The following is an 18174-nucleotide window of genomic DNA, read 5'->3' as shown; positions in this document are numbered from 1 at the left end:
ATGTCTTTTTTAATCTCATCTTATGATTTAGGGTTTTCTTTTGACCCCATAAATCATTAACGAAGTGAGAAGAGTAAGAGGGGGTGTAGATTAGGATGTTTGCAGATGATTTTGTGATGTTATAGTAGAGGGCGGTCAGAAAAGAGCTCGGTTTAGGTAGTGAGTGTTCACATTACCGTAAATTCCGGACTATAGAGCGCACCTGATTACAAGCCGCACGCTCTAATTTTAGAAAGAAAATCAATTTTGTGCTTTTATAAGCCACGCCGGATTTTAAGCCGCAGGTTTCCCACGTTGTATGATATATTTACAAATAAAGATATTACACGATAGCATTTTTTTAACCTTTGATTTAATCCGTATGATAAAACAAACAAATACGGTACCTAATATGAATGCTTTTTTTTTTTTTTTTAACTACCTGTAACACATTTAAATATACGTATGTGTCGGTAACACGCAAATAACGCTGCATATATCTGTACTTTTAATTGAACAAAGCACAGAACATTGCAGCCGACCAGGAAGTCATTAATCACTTTCTTCTTCCTCCTGCGCACTAAAACCCTCAATCAGTGAATTTTGCGGCATGATAAAAAACATGTATTAGCTGCACTGTGTTCAAACAGCGGGAAAAAAGTAGTGTCTTATAGTCCAGAATTTACGGTATATCGTTTATGAATGAGTTGGAGATGTTTGATGTGCTGTAGCGGTGCTGAAGGTGGATGAGCTTTAGCACCATCTGAAATCAACCAAGAAGAAAGGGCAGGTAGGGAGGAACGGTGGTGGAGATTATTTAAGGAGGCGAGCTGTAAAGACTTTAGAAGATGGTCACTAGACCTGCTATGTAATAATTTGAGACGATGGACTTTAAAAAAAAAAAAAAGCTTGCACTGAAGAGGTTCAGGTTTTCTGTCTGAAAGCGTAAGTAGTTTTTTCTCAAAATAAGTGCATTTGTTCTTGGTTTGAGGAGGTAAAAGAGACATTTTGCCAATCGAACGAGACAATTTACACTTAAAATAAGAAAAAAACAATTGCATTGTCTTATTTCAAGTGCATGTTATCTAATTATCTTGTTTTAAGAGTAAAAATACTCATTCCACTGGCAAACTGTCTCATTTACCTACTCATATTAAGGGTAAATACACTTAATTTAAGAAAATTTTACTTATTTCTATGTTGTTTTTCCAGTGTGATGGTGTGCTTCACACAAGGACAGCTGGTTGGCTTTTGCTGCGTATTTTCTATTAACTCTGCGCCTTCCTTTGCACTTACACACCTTCACTTCCTCCTCCTCTTCCTCACAAACACAACCAAACTTCTGCTGCTCTGACCTCCTGAACTGCCACCTCTCCAAACACGCTCTGCATACGTGCACTCTCAAATGAAACACGCACCGACTGTGACGTCTGCAGCCAAGGAAGCACCCACTCTCTCCCTCACGCTGCTCGCTGTCTCTGCCGCCCCCTGCTGGAGGAGCTAAAGGAACGAGCTGACAAAAAAAAACTGACTTAATTCTTTTGGTTCTGTTTGCAGCTCGAGGTCGCACCAACCTTGAGCTGAGAGAGAAGTTCATCCTTCCTGAAGGAGCCTCTCAGGGCCTGGCCGCGTTCCGATCGAGGGGCCGGCGCTCCAAACCGGGCTCCCGTAACGCATCGCCCACCCGTTCCTCGTCCTCCGCCTCCCACAGCGGCGCCTCTCTGCCCTCGGCTCCTTCCACGCCCGCCACACCAACAGCTTCGGCATCATCCAGGGTAAGATTCTTTGCTTTATGACCTCTAGATACGCCAAAATTCTACCTGGAAGGGGGCACATGGACGGTGTCACCCTTTTAACCAATGAGATAAACTATCAAACAGGATCTAAAATGATGGAATGTAGGTTCCCAATGTTTTGGTTTTTGTATATTTTCGGTTAAATCAAAATAAAATGAAGCAAGTGATGTGTAAGCCTTTCTACAGGACTCCTGTCATGTAACAGATGTAAAAAATAAGATAGTTTCCGCATATTCTGGCTGTTGGAAGCAGTTTAGATTCAACTTTATTGTTATTACACAGGTACAGGTGCAACAAAGTTCAATTTAGGTCTAAACAGAAGTGCAATAGCAGCAAGTGCAGGATATGCAATGCTATTACTATAAAATTAATAAATGAAATTAAAACTTGGACAGAAGCTTTCTGAATTAAAGTGCCGTGGAAGGTAATCGCATACTACAGTTAAAGTTTGGCATTACAAACAATTGGTACCGTTTACATAAACATCTTTTCCTCTGAGAAAAGCCTCCAGAGCAGTGTTTTGCTCTTCTTTCAGTGAAGAAATACTCTGTAATTCCGATAAAACTTGCTCGATAGCCACGCTTACGCTAGTTTCATCGGCTGAAGCCGCCATGTTCTTTAGACTGAACTGTCGCGCTTCTTGTTGCGTCACACCTCAACCCGCCTCAAAGCCAACACTGATTGGACGTTCGTTTGGTGAACGGCTCCAAATTTTCTTTAACGGAGATTCTCCAGACTGATTAGCGAGTGAAACCTTGAAAGCTCGGGAGATCAGGATGGTCTCACGAGGCTAATAAACACTGACAATAACTTTAACTGTAATATGCAATAATAAGCTGATAGTTTCTGTATATTCTGGCTGTTAGTGGCAGCTTGTTGCTTCCCTCCCTCTTTTCGTGTTACATTACCTTTAGAAGCAACTCAGATTTAATCAAAGTTAGAAGATTAGGGAATTTAAAGAGTTTTAACAAAGCAGATTACCAAGTAAACCAACTGGATTCATCGTCATCAAGTCAACCAGTAGGAGGTGTTTGTTTACACGTGTTTTTAACTTGTGACCTCTGTTATCCTCTCCATTCATCCACTCTGTTCGTACTGCATGAGAAGCATTCAGGTTCATCCGCCAGTCAGGATTAAGATCCTCTGCCTGTCATGAAATGACATGTTATGATAAAACAAACGTCCTCTGGCTAATTTTTGTTTAACTGAACCCTACATGAACTACATCACCTCTAATGAACCTCCTGAACCGTTTTCTGCCAGTTATTCTACTAACGGTTCATGGGAGAAAAAATATAATAATTTTCAAATCTTTAGATCTGTGATGTTTATGCTGGAGACTTCTAGCAGGCCTCAGTTAGAAAGCTCAATGTTTAAGCTTAAAGCAGGACCCTTAGATAAAGACTAAAGGCTGGTTTATGTTCAGAAACCAGGTCGTCTGTGTGTGTGCTGCAGTTATCGCACTCTGGGGCACCTCTCCAAAATTGTAGGCAGGAAGCTTCTGATTATGGGTGTAAATATTAATTGATCCAACAGCCGACGATCCGGTGCATAGATACGTCCGCAAGAGAATTGATTCATGTGTTTTCTTCCTCCGGTCTATTTTTATCCATTTGCTCCTGGGCGTAATTCTCCCTCCTGTGCTGCGGTGGCGCTAAACCTATTTTGCCCTCCTACCTCGCTTCCTGGTTATACTCTTACAGCAGTTTCTCAGTGTCGCTACCCGATCCGTACCGGTAGCACGATCCGTACCATCAGCTCATTTGCGCCTGCGCGAACAGAATAACTTCCGGGTCGCCAAAAAATAATGTAATTACGGTACTGAAAAAACTTTATTTATATCCTTAAATAATACTAAACTACATCGTAAAGACAATATTGAAGACTTTTGTGGAAGAAATGGATGCTTTTTAAATTCAATCCACTGTATTGCTTGACGCAGGGGCGTAGTAAGCGGGGGGGACGGGGGGGACATGTCCCCCCCAATATAAAAGCCAGGTGGATATGTCCCCCCCCCCCAAAAATTGTACCGCAAAATATTAGATTTTGACAATTTTTTAACTATCGTGCTTTTATTTTGAAGGCGCAACATAGCGTTACGTCACTGTACTCCCCCTCCCCTCTGTGAACTGTTGAGTGTTTGAGCACTCAGACGGGAGGGAAACAGCGATGGTCTGTCGGGAATGCTGCTATGAATATTGCTTATTTATAACGTCTTGTTGTCAGTTCACTTTCATATATAGAAACTGAATCTTTTTGGTTTAGGCATCTTAGACTTGTAGGAAGAGGATTAGGGCCACTGAAAAAAGTTAACTGATTTTTACATTTTTTTTTTTTTTGTTTAACATGGGGGAAAAAGTCAGAATTCTGACTTTTTTCTTCTGACTTTTTTCTCAGATTTCTGACTTTAATCTCAGAATTCTGACTTTTTTCTCAGATATCTGACAGATGATTAATATTTCTTATCAATTTACAGTTTTTCTTTTGGTGGTTGGGGGGTGGGGGGGGTAGTATATAGATATATAAAAACAAGAAGGTCTAACTAAAAAATAACCAGAATATATGTTTAGAGTAAAGATTGACTACTTGTGTTTACACAAGCACACAATTTCAAATCTGCTGAGCTTGCTGTGCAAGAAAATGTAAAATAAACTTATAAAGAAATATAACAGGAAGTACTGGTAAAACAAACTAAATGTTAAATAATGTAGATATTGGTTTAAAAAATTCTTCAGATTTGGAAATTTGGAAGGAATACATAATTCTGAAATTAATCAACAAATCTGGTAAAAAAAAAAATAAATAAATAAAAAATAAAAGTTGCACTTTTTTACTTGAGGAATTTGTTGAATAACTTCATAATTATGAGTTTAACTAGTTGGAGGTAATGCTACACTTCTCTGCTTCCTGTCCTGCTCATAAAAGGTAAACATTATAAACCCGCCATTCATTTTCTACACTATTTGGAAAACACAACACAAATGTAATATAACAAAAGTATGTTTAACAACAAACATGTTAGCATCAAGCCATAGCCATGTCTCTTTTAGAGACTAGCTCTCTTGTTTTAATGACCTTCTGCTCCTCCATTAATGGGGGGACCCCTCGGGCACGTAAAAAGTTGCCTAATTCTGTCATTTTCCACCAATGTGTCACTGGCCACCTCAAACAACTCACATCTGTGTCAGTGAAGCTGAGTGCTCCACATCTCTGCCTTCATGGTGCCCATCTACATAAAGATCCAAAATTCTGAGAAAAAAAGTCAGAATTCTGAGATTAAAGTCAGAATTCTGAGAAAAAAAATCTTAATTCTGAAAATAAAAGTCAGAATTCTGACTTTTTCCCGTATTAAACTGAAATAAAATGTAAAAATCACTTAACTTTTTTTTTTTTTCAGTGGCCCTAATCCTCTTCCGTAGTCTTGGGCTGATCACTCATCCAATATTTAACTGCGAACTTTCTCTAGACGTTTGCCACGCTAGCCAAAATGTTTTTTTTTTATATATTTTTTTTTATATCTCATTTCAGTACAATGCCACCACCAACTAAAAGGCTGAAACAGCAGTAGGACTTACTCAGATTTTTTTAAAATTGAAACGTCAGTGTGAGTAACAGTCACCTAACACAACTTGTGTTGAAATTAGCCCGGTCTGGGCGTGTGTTTTACGAGGATTTTTTATTTTTTGCATGGTTTTGATTCCCCGAAATGGCAGATGTTATACCTGCCGCGCTCCTGATCGTAAGTTAAAACCACAGGGAGAATTAATTCTAATTCTTAGCAGCGGCGGCCGCATTGGTCGTGCAGCGGACTGCTGCACAACCACTAATTAACCAACTAATTAACTTCTGCATCTTTATTTCCTCAAATAAACTGCTGGCTCCTCTTTTTAGACTATAAACAGATTAACACAACATTGACAACTCTGTAGTTTTCTCTGTTCTGTACTGCAAATTGGAATTAAAGGCGCCATTTCTACCAAAGGTCTGGACAGACTGGCCACCTGTCTAGGGTGGACCCCGCACCAGCACCTCCCGACCCCACTAAGGGACAGGGTGTACAGAAAATGGAAGGATGGATGGATTTCTACCAAAGGTTGATAATGCGTTTTTGAACCAGATGCTTCAAAGCGCCCTGTCCATAATTCTTCAACACACTGTCATCTCCCTCTGTCAGTCAACCTATATAAATTCATTTTTGACCATTATTGCAAGTTTGACAAAATAAAACATATCAAACTTTGCACTTGTGTGGCCTACTGAATTGTTTTGATTTTCTAGTGCGTATGCGGACACTAAATATGCCAAGGGCTGAAGCCCTTGAAAGACATCTCCCTTTGCTTAATAAAAGACTCCAGTCATTTTGTTTGGTGATATGCTCACATCTTATGAACAAATGCATTATGTTAATTTTAAATGCATTATTTTTGCAAACACATTCATTTATAAAGGAATAAAGTAAAAGATTAAATAGCCTTTTTTTTAAGTAGCATACTTAAGATATGTTTCTGTTGAATTTTTACGAATCTCAGATTTCCGACATGTGTCCCCCCCAATTGTAAACATATTCCTACGCCCTTGGCTTGACGTCATCATCAGACATGCTAAGAGCAGTCTGGGAATATATTATTGCGTAACGTTTATCTGATGCACTCTATGATAATAGAGTGAATGCACTCTATTATTTTTTTATTTGAGAAAAAAATATATATTTTATTCCTTAATAACATTAATTTTGTTTACACACACACACACACATAACGCTGTGTGACGTATATTTGCGCATGCTCAGAGCAGTCAAAGTAACTATCACAAGGCGATTGAACTTTTTTATGTATTTCTGTTTTTTTTATTTTTAGAAAATGCAATATTGACGAAAATACAAAGATATACAAAAAGAAACCCATGCCTCTAAAAAATACAAAAGAATGAAAAAGTAAGAAAAAGGAAATATTGCCACCGGAAGTTATTCTGTTTGCGCACGCGCAAATGAGCTGATGGTACGGATCGTGCTTCCGGTACGGATCGGGTAATGACACTCAGAATTCTGAGAAAAAAGTAGGAAATCTGACTATTTTCCCATACTAAACTGAAATAAAATTTAAAAATCAGTTAACTTTTGTTTTTTTTTCTTTCACTGGCCCTAATCCTCTTCCGTACTGCTCCCTGATTAAAAAAAAAAAAAGTTTCTGCTGTTACCTCAGAAATGTCCTGTTTTAATGTTATGATTGTGACTCAGGATTTTGGGTGCAGTTTTTATTTAACTGCTACTGTATAAACAAAATGCTGATGTTAAGTTTTTGCAGAACAAATGTTATGGCACTTCCTTTAATATGGCAGAACATTTAAAATAAAATTGTGCTATGCACTACTTTTGATTTCATTATTGTTTTTTTAATAAAAATGTGATTAATCACAATTAATCAGGGAAATCATGAGCTTAATCGCGATTAAAACTTTTAATCGTTGACCAGCCCTAATTATGGAAGCCTGTTTCCGCCACTCTGTAAAAAAAAATAAAATAAAAAATTATCTCATTATAATGAGAAAATAATAATTATTTTTTTTTTTTACAGAGTGGCGGAAACGGGCTTCCATACCTAATAGATATACTTTTTTATCCGTTTTTACTGCACTAGTGGCTCGTTTTTCTGACAGAAGGCTGACCGGAGGGGGGGAGACATGCGTCAAAGGACCACAGGTCGGATTCAGACCCGGGTCGGCTGCCTCTAGGACTTAGGCCTCCGTATACGGGTCGTGTGCTCTAACCACTGCGCCACCTGCATGGTCTTCACGCCGTCATTTACCCAAACTGCGTCCTGAACTGGAGCTTCATCCCAAACAGGAGCAAATCAGATGACTAGAAAAGTAAAGAATCAAGGCGTTGCAGTGGCCTAGTCAAAGTTAGGACCTGAACCAGATTAAAATCCTGCAGCAGGACTTTAAAAGAGTGCCTGACTAAAATAAAAACCACCACAGCTTCACCGTTTTTTTGAGTTTTGGGGAGAAAAAAATGACCCAGTATATTTTGCTGGTCTTTATATAAACGGCGTCAGGTTGCAGACGTGGTGAAGGGATCAGGTTTGTCTCAGGCTGTAGAATCAGAGGAGGACGGGTTTCTGACCCGGCGGCAGGCGGGTGACGCTGAATGCTCCGTGGTGGTTTGTCTGAATTTGATGCAACTTGTTGCCTTTTTATTGTCGTCCTCTTGTTGTTAAGTCACCACATCCTTGACTGTGAAATTTTATGTTTGTTCTTTGTTTTTGTTTTTTTCTGTTACCTTTTTGCCTTTTCTCTCCTGTCATCCAACCCTGCTAACATCCCATTAAAAACCTTCTTCCTGCATCGTCTGATTCACTGTTAAAAAAACAAAAAAACAAATCACCATTTCTGCTGAACCGCTGTTACACAACAACACGCTGCGCTGCTCTTCCTCGCTGTCCAAACCCCCTCTTCCTCCTCCATAACCCGCTCCCCCCCTCCTCCTCCCTGTGTCCCCTCTTCCCCCTGCGCTGCTTGGCTCTGCTCCCCCTCCCTTTTCCTCCCCTTCCTCCCTTCAGTCCTCCCACACCCACTCGCGTGACTATGCCAAGCCCTGGCTTGCACACAGTAAAACTCCAACGCCATCCAAGTGCCACTGCTGCCCAGATCTTGGTCACAACCACAGCGCTCCTGGGCACGAGGTAACGCACTCACCCCCCAACCCACCCACCCACTCGCCTCCCCCGTCCCACCCCGACCCGCCCTTCTCAGCGAGCTAATGCACTAACATTCGGGGTGCTCGCACGGCGCCATGTGGAAGGCTTAAAGGCTGCTATAAGTAAATCCTGTCTGGACGCCTGTTTGCATCAGATAGCAGAAAAATGATTTAAAAAGACTGATTACTGTAAAAATATAGAAACTGCCTGTTAGATTGTAAGAATAACTTTAACGTTTATTTTTAAATAGCTTAAAAAAGGGATAAAACAATGTTAAACTTTTCACCTCAGTAATTTTTTTATTGGTTAATAAAATATACAATATTTACTCTAATAAATATATTAATATTTTTATTTTATTTTTTTGTTGGCAGCTTATGTGGTTAATTCTGTTTAGCTTGTTTGCTAAAATGATTTTTATAAATATATGAAAACATAAAGCAGGATTTAGAACAATAATAAACATTCAAGATATAAACAAAAAATATGTATTAGAACTGAATTTTTTCATACTTTATTTAAATAAAGAGAAATAAATCAGCTAAATAGATAATCAGCTTGTAACATGTGAATTTATTGCATTATTTGTCAACTTAATAATTTTTTTTATTCTAATTTGTTTATTTTTGTTATTTAAATGTATAGTTTCAAAATAATAAAGAAAAACATATTCACTTTTTTTATTTTTAATGCTAAAATCTTTTTACCCTACAGTGAAAATAAAAAAAAATTAAGAAAACACAATTTTTGTATCAGGTTTCCATTTTTAACCACCAGATCGGTTGTTACCATAACAACCTGTATGATCTGATAAATGAAAATTCCCCAACTTTAAAATTCCTCCAAGAATTTTCAGTTAATGCTTTAAATTTTAATAATTTAACAAATTAGTCTCATAAAAATCCTGACACGATACATTTTATAAAGTGCGATTAAAAATGTTTATTTAAAAAAAAAAACAATAGAAATGAGAAGTGATTTTTTTAAAGAAGTTTTTTTAACTCATTTTATCAGATAATAAAATATCTTATTAATCAGATAAAAGCTTTATTCTGCAGTAGTAATTGTCTTGTTTTATGTTGTGAATTAATTAACCCGACCTTTCTCTGTTAGACTGTAGCATTCAGAAGAGTGTAGCTGTGTTTGTGTCTATTTATTTTAGATCTACAGGTGCTGGTCATAAAATTAGAATATCATGAAAAAGTAGATTGATTTCAGTAATTCCATTTAAAAAGTGAAACTTGTATATTATATTCATACATTACATACAAACTCATATATTTCAGATGTTTATTTGGTTTAATTTTGATGATTACAAATGACAACAAATGAAAATCTCAAATTCATCATATCAGAAAATTAGAATATTGTGAAAAGGTTCAAAATTGATGGCCCCTGGTGCCACACTCTAATCAGCTAATTAACTCAAACCACCTGCAAAAGCCTTTAAATGGTCTTTCAGTCTAGTTCTATAGGCTACACAATCATGGGGAAGACTGCTGACTTGACAGTTGTCCAAAAGACGACCATCGACACCTTGCACAAGGAGGGCAAGACACAAAAGGTCATCGCTAAAGAGGCTGGCTGTTCACAGAGCTCAGTGTCCAAGCACATTAATAGAGAGGCGAAGGGAAGGAAAAGATGTGGTCGAAAAAAGTGTACAAGCAAGAGAGATAACCGCACCCTGGAGAGGATTGTGAAACAAAACCCCTTCAAAAATGTGGGGGAGATTCACAAAGAGTGGACTGCAGCTGGAGTGAGTGCTTCAAGAACCACCACACACAGACGTATGAAAGACATGGGTTTCTGCTGTCGCATTCCTTGTGTCAAGCCACTCTTGAACCACAGACAGCGTCAGAAGCGTCTTGCCTGGGCTAAAGAGAAACAGGACTGGACTGCTGGTGAGTGGTCCAAAGTCATGTTCTCTGATGAAAGTAAATTTTGCATTTCCTTTGGAAATCAAGGTCCCAGAGTCTGGAGGAAAAGAAGAGAGGCACTTCATCCACGTTGCTTGAAGTCCAGTGTAAAGTTTCCACAGTCAGTGATGGTTTGGGGTGCCATGTCATCTGCTGGTGTTGGTCCATTGTGTTTTCTGAGGTCCAGGGTCAACGCAGCCACATACCAGGAAGTTTTAGAGCACTTCATGCTTCCTGCAGCTGACCAACTTTTTGGAGATGCAGATTTCATTTTCCAACAGGACTTGGCACCTGCACACAGTGCCAAAGCTACCAGTACCTGGTTGAAGGACCATGGTATCCCTGTTCTTAATTGGCCAGCAAACTCTCCTGACCTTAACCCCATAGAAAATCTATGGGGTATTGTGAAGAAGTAGATGCAATACACCAGACCCAACAATTCAGAAGAGCTAAAAGCCACTATTAGAGCAACCTGGGCTATCATAACACCTGAGCAGTGCCACAGACTGATCGACTCCATGCCACGCCGCATTGCTGCAGTAATACAGGCCAAAGGAGGCCCAACTAAATACTGAGTGCTGTACATGCTCATACTTTTCATGTTCATACTTTTCAGTTGGCCAACATTTCTATAAATCCTTTGTTTTTATTGGTCTTCAGTAATATTCTAATTATCTGATATGATGAATTTGAGATTTTCATTTGTTGTCATTTGTAATCATCAAAATTAAACAAAATAAACATCTGAAATATATGAGTTTGTATGTAATGTATGAATATAATATACAAGTTTCACTTTTTAAATGGAATTACTGAAATCAATCTACTTTTTCATGATATTCTAATTTTATGACCAGCACCTGTATCTGTCGTTATGTGTTTTTGTGTAAAAACTGATCCAGTTTTTTCTCTTGGACATGCAGCTGTTCAATAAAACAGCAAAGTCATCTTGGCTGTGCTTTCCTGTGTTCTCCTGCAGGGGGCGCCGTCCGGGTCCAAACTAAAGAGGCCCCCGTTCCACTCGAGCCGAGGCTCGCTGACTGGAGAGAACGGAGGAACGCCGCACAGCAGCAAACGCACAGGTGGGACGAAGCGTCATGACCACGTTAAACCGGTTCTGTTAGAACTGTCAGCTGACCTCACTACACACTCTGTGACAGATCCAAAGCGAGGGGCGGCGACCGCCAGCAGCCCCACCAGCCGAGCCGGCAGCAGAGCGGGCAGCAGGGCCAGCAGTCGCCGCGGCAGCGACGCCTCGGACGCCTCCGAGCTTCAGGACTCTCGTTCCGTCTGCTCAGACACTTCGGACACGCCGCGGCGGCCCGGCAGCGGAGCCAAACCTTCCAAGATCCCGACTATATCAAAGAAGGCCCCCAGCCCAAAGACCCCGGGGTCTACAAAGAAGTAAAACCTGTAGAAACTTTATTCCTGGTGATTCCTCCGTTAAGAAAGGCCGGGCTGCGTCTGCTGGACGTCCATCCAGAGGGCTTGTCTGCATATTCTGCACTAAGACTGATGGTTTTTCAGGGAAAGAAGGAGACGTTGATCTCGATCTCCCTCTCACTCCTTTCCCAGTCCTGAAGGCCTGTTAAGATGCACAAGAGGAGAACGGTTCTGGTCCGGTTCAGGTCCAGGCCAGAATCTATGGGGTCAACGCCAACTTTTCCCCTTTAAGACCCCAGTTTGCCTTCCAGTCTCCTCCACCTCTTAAGACGTTCCCTGAAACACGGACTGACGTGATGCTGCCTTACTTTATGTTACAAACTTTTGTCCCGATCAGACGGGGGGAGGACAGACTCAACCTGCTTTATACTGACAAACACACATTTCCTGGGAGAGGCGGGGCGGAGAGCGGGGAGCGCTGCCACCACAGCTACACAAACAGAAAAAGAATTGTGGGAGAATTATTTTTACTTGTGGTCCAGATGCCTCAAGGATGCGTCAACAAAGAAAATATGCAACGACTGCCATGTCGCTTCCTCTGGACCGATTGGCGAGAAAACAGTCACCTCAGCAGTGGCGAGCTGAGGAGACGCAGTGAGACACACACACACGGTGGAGCTGGTGCAGCTGAGGGTAAAAACTCTCACTGAAGCACCACGCAGCGGCCTCCTCCCCACCCACCGCTGGAACGCTCCCCTCAGCCACATGCGTGCATTTCAGCAAAGGGCGGCGCGTTTCTTTTCTTTTTCCCCCACTCTCACCCAGAATTCACAAGCTAGCAATAGAAAGGACTCTTATGGTGACAACTAACAGCACATTACTGACAATACGCCACACGTGTAACCTTAACGTGACGTTAACATGCGTGTTCGCAGAGTTCGACAACCAGCATGCACTAACTCCCCCCCCCCCCCCCCCCCCCCCCCCCCCCAACGCTGCACAGAAAAACACTCACATGTACCGTGTGTCTGTTACAGGAAGCAGCAGAGGTCATTTACTTGAGTCACTGTATGCAAACAAAGATTAATTTACAAATGTTTTTTCTGATTAATTTATAATCCTGATGGACTTTTTGTTGTTTAGCTTGAAATACAGGTTTATTTATTTACAGTTTTACGTCATATCACCGTCGGCAGTGCGTGGTTTAGTATTATGGTTAAAGAAATTCAGTTTTCTATCATGAACATGTCCACTTTGCTTTTTTTTTTTGACATGGTTTGTGTGTAAAAAGTGTGTTTCTACTCTGTTGTGAGATTACATTACTCACCAGGGCGCCCTCTAGTGGCAGCCTTGTTTGGTTTTTCTTTATGGCTAACGACTACATTTTCCTGACCAAAGGGGTTTGCCCTTCATGCGTAGAGATGAACCACAGATATGAATGATGAGGGGGGAGGTTGGACAGAGGGGGGAGTCTCTCCTTTCATGTTCTCTCCTCCCTAGAATCTCTTCAAGACTTTTCCTCAAGCTGTCCCGTCGTGGACGGGGCAGAGTTATCGAAGTGTTTTTTGTTTGTTTTTTTCAATCTTAGAGATGAAGTTTATGGAAACTAATGAAATTACATCAATAAGACATCTTAAGGTGATTTTTATTTATTTATTGTCTCTCTGAGGGGGAGGGATGAGGGTCTTTATGGTGGAGATGATTAGTCCACCACCTTTTTGATGCTGCACTCCTCTCTGTGTGATGAAGTCAATGTGGAGGAGGGGAGGGGGGTGTTACAGGGAGTCACTTGTGTAAAATTAAAACAAACTAAAATTATAAACCTTTTTCTGTTTTTGTATTAAAAATTATGCTTGCAATAAAACCGTCTTTGGTGTTTTTATTTGATTCTGAAACTCATCAGAGCTGCAGAAGTTGTTTTGGAGAGGTTACGATTTGGAAATTTTGTAATAAAATCATTGCCGATCAGTACAAAGTGCAAACGGATCCAGTTTGAAAACAAATTTAGTCTAAACACCCGCAGAACAGTGAGCGGTTTGGTTTGGACAAACCTTGTACACTTAATCCCCATTGATAGCCTGATAAAGCAGACTAAATGTGAGATTTAGGCCCCGTCCACACGAAGCCAAACCCTGGCCTAAACGCACAAATTTTTCACCAAACCAGCCTCTCATCCATACGAAGCCGGCGTTTCGGGGGTCTGTAAACAATCTTTTTTTTTTATTAAGCCTTCAGAGTGGGAAGATTTTGAAACGCCGTTTTCGCGTTTCCATCTTTAAGCTCTAACCACATTCTTTTCTTACACGCATGCGTCATAGCGTCGCCTCTAAAAACGCATGTGCGACACAGTATCACAACAACAATGGCGCCGTACTGTGTTGAATGGTTGCTGCTCATGCTACTCACCCTGCTGTCGGGCTTACAACAGAATCTTCTTCTGGAATATCTCCAGGAAGAACAGAGCAATATCGACAACATACAGGTGCTGGTCATAAAATTAGAATATCATGAAAAAATAGATTGATTTCAGTAATTCCATTTAAAAAGTGAAACTTGTATATTATATTCATACATTACATACAAACTCATATATTTCAGATGTTTATTTTGTTTAATTTTGATGATTACAAATGACAACAAATGAAAATCTCAAATTCATCATATCAGAAAATTAGAATATTACTGAAGACCAATAAAAACAAAGGATTTATAGAAATGTTGGCCAACTGAAAAGTATGAACATGAAAAGTATGAGCATGTACAGCACTCAGTATTTAGTTGGGCCTCCTTTGGCCTGTATTACTGCAGCAATGCGGCGTGGCATGGAGTCGATCAGTCTGTGGCACTGCTCAGGTGTTATGATAGCCCAGGTTGCTCTAATAGTGGCTTTTAGCTCTTCTGAATTGTTGGGTCTGGTGTATTGCATCTTCTTCTTCACAATACCCCATAGATTTTCTATGGGGTTAAGGTCAGGAGAGTTTGCTGGCCAATTAAGAACAGGGATACCATGGTCCTTCAACCAGGTACTGGTAGCTTTGGCACTGTGTGCAGGTGCCAAGTCCTGTTGGAAAATGAAATCTGCATCTCCAAAAAGTTGGTCAGCTGCAGGAAGCATGAAGTGCTCTAAAACTTCCTGGTATGTGGCTGCGTTGACCCTGGACCTCAGAAAACACAATGGACCAACACCAGCAGATGACATGGCACCCCAAACCATCACTGACTGTGGAAACTTTACACTGGACTTCAAGCAACGTGGATGAAGTGCCTCTCTTCTTTTCCTCCAGACTCTGGGACCTTGATTTCCAAAGGAAATGCAAAATTTACTTTCATCAGAGAACATGACTTTGGACCACTCACCAGCAGTCCAGTCCCGTTTCTCTTTAGCCCAGGCAAGACGCTTCTGACGCTGTCTGTGGTTCAAGAGTGGCTTGACACAAGGAATGCGACAGCAGAAACCCATGTCTTTCATACGTCTGTGTGTGGTGGTTCTTGAAGCACTCACTCCAGCTGCAGTCCACTCTTTGTGAATCTCCCCCACATTTTTGAAGGGGTTTTGTTTCACAATCCTCTCCAGGGTGCGGTTATCTCTCTTGCTTGTACACTTTTTTCGACCACATCTTTTCCTTCCCTTCGCCTCTCTATTAATGTGCTTGGACACTGAGCTCTGTGAACAGCCAGCCTCTTTAGCGATGACCTTTTGTGTCTTGCCCTCCTTGTGCAAGGTGTCGATGGTCGTCTTTTGGACAACTGTCAAGTCAGCAGTCTTCCCCATGATTGTGTAGCCTATAGAACTAGACTGAAAGACCATTTAAAGGCTTTTGCAGGTGGTTTGAGTTAATTAGCTGATTAGAGTGTGGCACCAGGGGCCATCAATTTTGAACCTTTTCACAATATTCTAATTTTCTGATATGATGAATTTGAGATTTTCATTTGTTGTGATTTGTAATCATCAAAATTAAACAAAATAAACATCTGAAATATATGAGTTTGTATGTAATGTATGAATATAATATACAAGTTTCACTTTTTAAATGGAATTACTGAAATCAATCTATTTTTTCATGATATTCTAATTTTATGACCAGCACCTGTAGTTCAGCACCTGAATTTGACTAAACCACGAAAATAGACCCGCAGGTTCCATTTTGGTTGTATAAATATCACTGCGCATGCCCAACATTTCATTGCCTGTTTTCGCCTATTTTTGCTTTGGCACCACAGCGCCACTTATAGGCCTGGCATACATTTTGCAGCGTTTTCATGCATTCGTGTGGTCAATCACATTTATTTTACGTCTCCGTCTTTACGACAAACGTTCTGGAAAATATTAGCGTTTCGTGTTCGTTTTGACTTCGTGTGGACGGGGCCTAAATGAACGAACGAGACTTCAGAAGATTGTTGATGAGAACAACCCGTTGTCTTTCAAACAATGTCTGTGCCTATTGGCCAACGCTCTGACCAATGAGCACAACTGACTGTGACGTAGTAAGCGTGACAGAAAGCTTGTCGGTAAAACCGCAAATACGTCCTCCTTGAAAATGATTGAGCGTAGAGCCTCTTCCTGCTCACATTTCAATGAAAACCCCAAGTCTAATCCTTCCAAAGCTGAGTCAAATGAGAACTGTTCAAAAGCTGTTTCCATCTTCCTTGTTGTGCTTTCTCCAGCGTCGCGCAGCTTTGTCGTCACGCGCTCAAAACCCCTCGCGCTTTGCATCCAGAAATTCAAAACACATCTCTGCGTTGTGATTGGCCCGCCAGTTCTAGAGCCTGGGGCATTGATCGAGACTATACCACTCGCAGGCAATAATGATTTTGGCCGCTGGTGGGTGGGCCTAGTTTGATAACACTATCCTTTTGTAACCGTGGTGAGATCGGTCCAAGCATGGTAACCAAGATAATTGTTGAGTTTAAATGGCATGCACAAATGAACTACACTGCGCCAGACACTACCAAACCGCGCTAACATGGCACTAGTTCATCAGTAGGGATAGGCGGGGTTTAGTTCTGCCTCTGTAAGCATGAAACTTCAGACATTCATATAAATACTAGCTTTCCTACCGTGCCACATGATTTCCAGTGATGATTCTGCTTCGCAGCGTGATGAACCTCAATGTCTGTCGTCGTTTCCTGCGTCTGTAAGCCCCGATTAGACTAACGTTTGTTGTATCCACTTCCCAAAAGCAGACTCTGTCACGTAAATTCATCAAAGGCTGCCTTCTTCGCCTGACTCTCTGCAAACAACGAAATATCACAATAACAAAAAATTACTTCCTGATTGTTACAGGTGCCACCATGTTGGTTTGCTTGTTTGCAGAGTCAATAAGTTGATGCAATCAACTGGTTTACCTTAGATAGAAAACTTTAAACCAATTTGACTGGATGATCTGGTGAACTGTAAAGTGCCTCGAGATGACGTGTGTTGTGAATTGGCATTATATAAATAAACTGAATTGAATTGAATTTACCTCTAGAGAGCAGTAGTACCGTAGATCGCCAGTAGGAGGCGAGGAACTGTCCTAGTGTGGTGCAAATGGTCATAAGGAACCAAGCTCAGCACGCATCGGTTTTCAGAAAGTTGTGTAAATGGGGCAATGGATCGGACAACAGAGAATCTTAGTGGCGTTATCAGACAGTTGAGGCATCTAGCAGTTATACTGCTACCACAATAAAACCTTTTTTCCCCACTGAAATCTTTGTGTAACACAGATTTTTCCAAACATGGGTTGACCTGCTTAACCAATCGGCATTTGGCTCCCTCCCTTGGGAAGGGAGTTGGGTGTCCGGGGAACCATCACTGCATACACAGCAGCTTCACCAGCACTTGATGAACAAGGGGTCACATTGTGGGTTTGAGGCTGGGTGGACATGATGCAATATTTTAAATGGGTCTGCAGATGCTGAATGCATCCTGGCTCCAATAAACCCAAATGACGGGTTAAAAGACCAAGACTGTAAAAAACTAACAGACATGCAACTTAATTAATTCAGCCTTTTTATTCCAAGAAATTTAAAACAATCCACTGGACTTTGTTTCCTAGTTTGAAGACGTTTCGCTTCTCATTCAGGAAGCTTTCTCAATTCAAAATGTCAGAAAAAAGCGTTGAGTTTCAGGCTTTATACCATTGCCTAACAAAGCCTTGTTTTTGCTTAGAAAACATGCAAATTGAAACGGACAAATGGGTCCACCCCTTTGGAATGAAGGTCGTTTGGCTTTTTTTTTTGTTGTCTGCAATGGCAAATACCCATCTAAGTGTCCGAAAGGGAAACGTTAAAGGGAATTGTTGGCCTGGCTGAACAGGCTAGGTCCTCCACTCTGGTTCTCTTCTTCTTCTTCTTCTTATGGGGTTTTATGGCGGTTGGCAGACTTGTGAATTGTGCATTACCGCCACCAACTGATATGGAGTA

At 40.8% G+C, this 18174-nt stretch overlaps 1 protein-coding gene across 1 annotated transcript in view; it reads left to right on the top strand.

The window, feature by feature from the left end:
• macf1a (microtubule actin crosslinking factor 1a) overlaps positions 1 to 13633 on the top strand; it is a 191739-nt gene extending 178106 nt beyond the window's left edge. Inside the window, exons 100-103 of the mRNA XM_038302834.1 lie at positions 1537 to 1754; positions 8333 to 8455; positions 11366 to 11468; positions 11547 to 13633. Of these exons, the coding sequence (XP_038158762.1) occupies positions 1537 to 1754; positions 8333 to 8455; positions 11366 to 11468; positions 11547 to 11794 (692 nt within the window). The 3' untranslated portion in view covers positions 11795 to 13633. The remainder of the gene's footprint in view (positions 1 to 1536; positions 1755 to 8332; positions 8456 to 11365; positions 11469 to 11546) is intronic.
• The last annotated feature ends 4541 nt before the right edge of the window (positions 13634 to 18174 follow it).

Source organism: Cyprinodon tularosa, unplaced genomic scaffold (genome assembly GCF_016077235.1).
Source record: "Cyprinodon tularosa strain WSP-4 unplaced genomic scaffold, ASM1607723v1 ctg5, whole genome shotgun sequence".
Lineage (NCBI taxonomy): Eukaryota > Metazoa > Chordata > Actinopteri > Cyprinodontiformes > Cyprinodontidae > Cyprinodon > Cyprinodon tularosa.
The sequence above is the reverse complement of the archived record's forward strand: the minus strand, read 5'-3'. Positions and strand labels throughout refer to the sequence as shown.